This window comes from Salmo trutta, chromosome 40 (assembly GCF_901001165.1).
Source record: "Salmo trutta chromosome 40, fSalTru1.1, whole genome shotgun sequence".
Taxonomy (NCBI): domain Eukaryota; kingdom Metazoa; phylum Chordata; class Actinopteri; order Salmoniformes; family Salmonidae; genus Salmo; species Salmo trutta.
The window spans coordinates 175,918-184,436 of NC_042996.1; the positions used below are offsets into that span (position 1 = coordinate 175,918).

The 8,519-nt window shown below is 41.6% G+C and overlaps 1 protein-coding gene across 1 annotated transcript; it reads left to right on the top strand.

Annotated features, from left to right (window-relative positions):
* The first annotated feature begins 498 nt into the window (after nt 1-498).
* On the top strand, nt 499-8,241 carry LOC115180387 (gastrula zinc finger protein XlCGF57.1-like). The gene is made up of 2 exons (XM_029742440.1): nt 499-1,005; nt 6,384-8,241. The coding sequence occupies exons 1-2, from the start codon at nt 840-842 to the stop codon at nt 7,670-7,672; spliced, it is 1,455 nt and encodes a 484-aa protein (XP_029598300.1). The 5' UTR covers nt 499-839; the 3' UTR covers nt 7,673-8,241.
* Nucleotides 8,242-8,519: the final 278 nt, after the last annotated feature.

The following is an 8,519-nucleotide window of genomic DNA, read 5'->3' on the forward strand; positions in this document are numbered from 1 at the left end:
AGCTATTGAAATGAATGTCCAAATCGTGAAAATAAGACCTGTGCAATGTTGTGCACAATTTTTCCAACATCATGAGACTTATTTGGAGTCTGTGGCTCAAGTGGTTTGAAAGCTATTGAAGTTTGAAAGCGGAATATCCGTTGAATATCCAACTTGAAACTGTATTTATCTCGGTGTGTAATGGAGTTAAAAACATACCTTAAAATCACTCCTCAGCTAGTTTAGTATTTTTCCATAGCTCAAACAGTTGGTATGTTGTCAAGTAGGGCAGTTACGTGTGTTTGCGATCAGAAAATCACTGGTTCGAGCCCAGTATGTGGGAAAGGGACAGTGGAGGAAGCTATACTGTTACCAGAACACTGACGTCCATCTCACTCGACAGGGATACTAGGAGATATGAGAGAAACAGGAGAGGGTACAACAGAATGCTGAGGGGGCACTGTCGTGTAAGTGCATTTTATACACATTCAAACTCTGTTTTAAACGCATTTGTTTTTTCAGCCCCATTTCAATATCATGTCCTTATTATTGCTCTTGATAACTGCATTCTCCGTCTCCGGTTTAGTGCACGCTGTTCCAAGCCGTTGCAGGTCTTTCAATTCAGTTCATGCAATAAGAAAGGATAATCATTGACCACACTATTACTTAATGTATCTATTTCCATTATCATTGGTGTGTAGTAAAAAACCCCACCCACATGGGATCGCCACCCGCTGATAAAAACAGAAAAAGACAATGCGGAAGTAAAATTGGGACCGGGTTTGTTTTTTGTTACCACCATTCTTTCCTCGTGGACGAAGACATAATAGCCGAATACCCAACTCTCAGTCCACTGAAACATGTCTAAACTACAGTCGTTTCGTGTGTTTTTAAATGAGCGTTTAACTGCGGCAGCTGTGGAGATTTTCGGGGCAGTTGAAGAAACGGTAGTGGACTATCAGGAGGAGAATGATCGGCTACGGAGACTGCTGCGCATCACACCGATTATAAAACGATGTAACATAGGTTCGTATGTAGATCACTAGCAGTTCTGCTCAATAAATAAACTGTTTTCAGTGATCACCATTTCAATATGTTTTATTACCAGTTTCTAAAACCAGAGGCCCAACATCGCGAGACTTCCAGGTTCGGCAGACCAGGGGCCGCTAGCGTTACACATTACATATCTGCGTGCGCCATTTCTGAAAAGACTGCGCAATTACACAAATATTAAGATGTATGAACTTGGCGCACGCCTGTTTGCCATCATAAATCAGACCCGTCCTGAAACGCCCATCCATCGTTTTATAACGCGCTCATTTGCTGTATACTTTGGAAGAATTGGAATTAGGCCAAGGCCGTTTAAAGGAAATATAGCAACGGCGAACTTGATCAAATGTCTCTGGATGTGTTGGCAGACTTTACAACTTTTACAGTGACATTTGTTATATTTGACCGCTTCTGAAAGAACTACAATTGCAAATTGTTGTGGACCTGTAAACAGATCGTTTGAATTCAGTAGCCTAATGATTAGCGATGACTTTTTCCCGAACCTAAATATTCTGCACTGCCCGCGAATTCTGAAACATTGTTTTTGAATGGACAGACTAGACAATGTAATACTATACAATAAGCCTATGCCTAGTTACCGTGGAAGGCCCATAACCTACACACGTCAAAGTAAAACATCAACTCTGTTCATCTGTTAAATTCTACTGAATGTTATAAACCGCCTGGATACAGGCTATTATTTCAAGTATTTTACTCTATTAGATACTATTTAAATGAGACGGGCGTGGTCATTTGCTGGAAGCTAAATCTACTTCGGGAATATGAACGCATCATGGCCAGAAAAAGTGGCGTGGGATATATTCTGCAAATATGTATTATGTTTATAAATTAAATATTGTTTACTTCAGACAAAAGAAACGTAAATGGGAAAGGTGACCCTTCTGTTCTACCGTTAATGCGCTTCAGATCACATGGAGCAAAATACTTCAAATCGTTGCTCTATTTACCACTGTAAAGTGGTTCCAATGAAATGAGTGAAGGGACGTTTGTAGGCCTATAGGCTACTTCGCGAGTATGAAACCATCACAGTCCGAAAAGGAAAGAAGTGTATTCTGCAATGATCACGGAAATAAAATAGTAAATAGATGCCTAATTTATTTCCAGGCTGTATCACATCCGGCCGTGATTGGGAGTCCCATAGGGCGGCGCATAATTGGCCCAGCGTCGTTCGGGTTTGGCCGGGTATAGGCCATCATTGTAAAAAGAATTTGTTCGTAACTGACTTGCCTAGTTAAATAAAAAAAAATACACTTTTACAATGAAAAGATGAAGAAAAAAATGGATCTCCACTAACAGAGAATCTTGTTATTATTTTGAATAAGAGTGCCATCACCAGGTAAGTTAACTGAAAACACAATTCTCGTTTACAGCAACAACCTGGGGAATAGTTACAGAGGAGATGAATGAGCCAATGGGAAGCTGTAAATGATTAGGTTGCCAGATTGGGCTTTTAGCCAAGAATTGACACCCCTGCTCTGTGATAAGTGTCATGGGATCTTTAGTGACCAAAGAGTCAGGACACGCATTTAACATCCCAGCTGAAAGACTGCACCCTACACAGGACAATGTCCTCAATCACTTCCCTTGGATATATGGGTTTTTACCAGAGGAAACAGTACCTCATACTGGTTCTCCAACACCACTTCCAGGCTACTACTAGGCTACTTTTACAATAATTGTAATGAAATACTTAAACCACTAGAAACGGTGCATATGCATGTTCTAAAATTTGTGGGAGGATAAGCACATTCTCATGTCAAGTTCAGTTTTTATAAATGCCAACTTTTGCGTGAACTGGCACACACTTTTGGGGCAGATTTTGTGTGTCCGCCATGTTTAGAAATGAGGCCTCAGTGTCGTCACTAGTTACCACAGCCAGAAAGTCATAACCCTCTGCCTATTTCTACAATTTTTATGATTAAAATGGGATTTTAAACCTAACCTTAAATTAAGCAGATTTTTGTTTGCAAACATTTTTACAAAATAGCCAATTTCGACTGTGGCAACTAGTGGAAACCCAGGCCAGGTTTGAGAAGTGGATTTCTAAAGGCACAACCTACAGTTGAAGTCAGAAGTTTACATACACTTAGGTTGGAGTCATTAAAACTCGTTTTTCAACCACTCCACACATTTCTTATTTACAAACTATAGTTTTGGCAAGTCGGTTAGGACATCTATTTTGTGCATGACACAAGTAATTTTTCCAACAATTGTTTAGACAGATTATTTCACTTATAATTCACTGTATCACAATTCCAGTGGATCAGATGTTTACATGCACTACATTGACTGTGCCTTTTAAACAGCTTGTAAAATTCCTGAAAATTATGTCATGGCTTCAGAAGCTTCCGATAGGCTAATTGGCATAATTTGAGTCAATTGGAGGTGTACCTGTGGATGTATTTCAAGGCCTACCTTCAAACTCACTGCCTCTTTGCTTGACCTCATAGTAAAGTCAAAAGAAATCAGCCAAGACCTCAGAAAAGAAATTGTAGGCCTCCACAAGTCTGTTTCATCCTTGGGAGCAATTTCCAAACGCCTGAAGGTACCACGTTCATCTGTACAAACAATAGTACGCAAGTATAAACACCATGGGACCACGCAGCCGTCACACCGCTCAGGAAGGAGACACATTCTGTCTCCTAGAGCTGAACGTATATTGGTGCAAAAAGTGCAAATCAATCCCCGAACAACAGCAATAAACCTTGTGAAGATGCTGGAGGAAAGTACAAAAGATATAGGTACAAAAGTATCTTTATCCACAGTAAAACGAGTCCTATATTGACATAACCTGAAAAGCCGCTCAGCAAGGAAGAAGCCACTGCTCCAAAACCGCCATATAAAAGCCAGATTACGGATTGCAACTGCACATGGGGACAAAGATTGTACTTTTTTGAGAAATGTCCTCTGGTCTGATGAAACAAAAATAGAACTGTTTGGCCATAATGACCATCATTATGTTTGGAGGAAAAAGGGGGAGGCTTGCAAGCCGAAGAACACCATCCCAACCATGAAGCACTGGGTGGCGGCATCATGTTACATTTACATTTTAGTCATTTAGCAGACGCTCTTATCCAGAGCGACTTACAGTAGTGAATGCATACATTTCATACATGGCCCCCCGTGGGAATCGAACCCACAACCCTGGCGTTGCAAACACCATGCGTTGCAAACACCATGCTCTACCAACTGAGCTACAGGGAAGGCTTGGGTTGTGGGGCTGCTTTGCTGCAGGAGGGACTGGTGCACTTCACAAAATAGATGGCATCATGAGGCAGGACAATTATGTGGCTATATTGAAGCAACATCTCAAGACATCAGTCAGGAGGTTAAAGCTTGGTCGCAAATAGGTCTTCCAAATGGACAATGACCCCAAGCATACTTCCAAAGTCGTGGCAAAATGGCTTAAGGACAACAAAGTCAAGGTATTGGAGTGGCCATCACAAAGCCCTGACCTCAATCCTATTGAAAATTTGTGGGCAGAACTGAAAAAGTTTGTGCGAGCAAGGAGGCCTACAAACCTGACTCAGTTACACCAGCTCTGTCAGGAGGAATGGGACAAAATTCACCCAACTTATTAAGGGAAGCTTGTGGAAGGCTACCTGAAACATTTGACCCAAGTTAAACAATTTAAAGGCAATGCTACCAAATACTAATTGAGTGTATGTAAACTTCTGACCCACTGGGAATGTGATGAAAGGAATCAAATCTGAAATAAATCATTCTCTCTACTATTATTCTGACATTTCACATTCTTAAAATAAAGTGGTGATCCTAACTGACCTAAAACAGGGAATTTTTACTAGGATTAAATGTCAGGAATTGTGAAAAACTGAGTTTAAATGTATTTGGCTAAGATGTATGTAAACCTCCAACTTCAACTTTATACCGAACAAAAATATAAATGCAACATGCAACAATTTCTAAGATTTTACTGAGTTACAGTTCATATAAGGAAATCAGTCAATTTAAATAAATGCATTAGGCCCTAATCTATGGATTTCACATGACTGGGCAGCGGTGTAGCCATGGGTGGGACTGGGAGGGCATAGCCCCACCCACTTGGGAGCCAGGCCCAGCCAATCGGAATTAGTTTCTCCCCACAAAAGGGCTTTATTACAGACAGAAACACTCCTCAGTTTCATCAGCAATCCGGGTGGCTGGTCTCAGACAATCCCGCTGGTGAGGAAACCGGATGTGGAGGTCCTGGGCTGGCAGGGTTACATGTGGTCTGCGGTTTTTAGTCTGGTTGGATGTAATGCCAAATTCTCTAAAACACCTTTGGAGGCAGTTTATGGTAGGGAATTGAATGTTCATTTATCTGGCAATAGCTCTGGTGGACATTCCTGCAGTCAGCATGTCAATTCAAATCAAATGTTATTTGTCACATGCGCCAAATACAACAGGTGTAGACCTTACAGTGAAATGCTTACAAGCCTTTACCTAATAATTGCACGATCACTCAAAACTTGTCATCTGTGGCTTTGTGTTGGTCGACAAAACTGCACATTTTAGAGTGGCCTTTATTTGTTCCCAGCACAAGGTGCACCTGTGTAATGGTGTTTTTTAATCAGCTTCCAGATATGCCACACCTGTCAGGTGGATGGATTCTTGGCAAAGGAGAAATTATAATAATAATTTGAGAGAAAAGCTCTTTGTGCTTATGGAACATTTCTGGGATCTTTTATTTCAGCTCATGAAACCTGGAACCAACACTTTACATGATGTTGGTGTTCAGTGTACATCGTTACAGTTGTTGGTTAGCTAGCTTGATAATTTTAGCCATATTATCATTGACATGACCTAAATTAAAACACCTCGTTATCTAGCTAGCGTCACCATGACATCGCCTACATGCGTGATCGGGGATTTATTTTTAAGAAGCGGTGTCTACATCTCTTCATACCAAACCATCTTTTCCAATACCGTACATGGATACAAACGTCACAAAAACCAGGAAGTGATTTGAATTCGTAAATACATTTTTTTTACAAAGAACTTTTGAAATAAATAGTATATCTTCAGTTTATTGAGAAGTAATTGATAGTAGATTCTAGTTGTTCAACTATTGAATTGGAATGTTTGTTTACTTCATTAATCTACTTAAAGCTAGAGTCCTTTAATTGAAACAATAATAAAGCCTTTGTTTTGGTAAAAAGCTGATGATGATGAGCCTGGAGAAATGAAACCACTCTCAACAGACCGAGCTATGGCTGCAAGGACTGACCATCAAAACATTTTATGTAGCAACTAAGGATTCTAGTTTTAACTTCGAATTGATCCCAACCCTGATGTCTAAAAGCTAACCTCTGCTCCTCTCTCCTTTCCTCCAGACTCCCTGCAGCTCTCTGTCTCTGAAGAGGAGGTTCTCCCTGAGCAGCAGCACTGTGAGCAGGAGTGGAGCCCCAGTCTGGGGCAGGAGAACCCAGAGCTTCCACAGATTAAAGAGGAGCAGGAGGAACTCAGGACCAGTCAGGAGGAAGAGCAGCTTCAAGGGCTGGAAGCTGATATGATAGAGTTCAAATTCATTCCTTCCTGTGTGAAAAGTGAATGTGATCAGGAGGACCCACTTCAGCCCTTCACTTCTCCCCAAACCCAGACTGTGGAGAACAGAGAGAGTGACCCTAAACAAGTGGAACTCACACCTTTTATTACTGTGACCCACCTTAAGGGTCTCTACATTCCCTGTGACCCTCAAGATAATCAAAACAATACCTCCAGCCAAAGCTCAGCCGTAAGCAGCGACCCAACGGCACTTGACAGCAGCCCATCATTGGATCCCAACCCCCCATTGGATTGCAGCCCATCATTGGATCCAAACCAGTCAATGGTGGAACACTGTTTCAAACGCTGCACCATGTCTAGAAAAACTCACCGCTGCCGTGACTGTGGCGAAATGTTTGCAATGAAAGCTGACCTGCAGACGCATGTGACTCTCTTTAACAAGGGGCCCAGTGAATGTCGCTTCTGCAAAAGAAACTACAACTCCACCTGTAAACTAAAGGCCCATGTCCGACTCTATCACAGTGGGAAACCCTGCACCAGCCCTGTTTGTGGCAAGACCTTCAAACTCAAAGGGGATCTGTCCAAGCACATGAAGACTCACACAGGGGAGAAATCATTTAAGTGTGGTGACTGTGGGAAAATCTTCAATCAGAAGTGGACCCTAAGAAAGCATAAACTGACTCACACAGGAGAGAAACCATTTATCTGTGGAGAATGTGAGAAAAGCTTCTATCAGAAGGGGGACTTAAGTAGGCATATACGGACTCACACAGGAGAGAAATTATTTATCTGTGGTGATTGTGGGAAAAGCTTCAATTTGAAAGGGAACCTTAGGAAGCATAAACTGACTCACACAGGAGAGAAACCATTTATCTGTGGAGACTGTGGGAAAAGCTTCAGTCAGAAGGGGACCCTAAGGAAGCATGAACTGACTCACACAGGAGAGAAACCATTTATCTGTGGAGACTGTGGGAAAAGCTTCAGTCAGAAGGGGACCCTAAGGAAGCATAAACTGACTCACACAGGAGAGAAACGATTTAGCTGTGATGACCGTGGGAAAAGCTTCACTCAAAAGTCTAACTTACTGATCCATGTGAAAAACAAGAAAACAGGATGAAAACTGAAGGGAAGAACAAAAATTAGGACAAAGATCTATTCAGTCAGAAGATGAGAATAAAAAGGCAGGATGTGGACAATACTCTGAGTACACGCTCATAGACTCACATCTATTGGTTGTTGGAGAACGATACGATGATACCTCTCCTAGGGATCTGCTCTCCATGCTTCAGGATTAAAGTTCCTCTGGTCTCTGATCTATTCTATTGATAACCTGCTGTTTCTCTCCACAGTGCTCTCTGCTACTCTCTGGTCTACATGGAGGGCCAAGCTACTTTACAACTGTCTGGAGGGAGATAGAGGTCACAGAATGAGGTTTCTAGTCTCAACACTCTCCAAGGCTTTTTAGAGGAAAATACTATCATTTCAGGTCATGTGACAAGTGCCTTCTCCTCTGACAGTGGCACTGCTAATGAACTCAGTGATGATGCTTATTTTCTCCCCACTAGATGACACTGTTGGAGCTGTGATCGCAGTTGTCCTGCAGGTCTAACTTGTTAGTAATTTCAGTTCATTCTCCACAAACATATGAAGGTATAATGTTAAATAAATCAACACTGTTACCCATTACTAAACACATTAAAACACACACACACACACACTATATTATAGCCAAACAGGACCATGCTAAACTGAACCGGACATGACTGACCTGGACTGACCATGGGAATGAGGGTGAGATCTTAGGTGATGTTTACTGGGGTCAAATGTGACTGTGACTACTTTTTAATGTATATATTACATGTTTTTACTTACCAGGTAAGTTGACTGAGAACATATTCTCATTTACAGAAACGACCTGATGAATAGTTACAGGGGAGAGGAGGGGAGGGGAGGGGAGGGGAGGG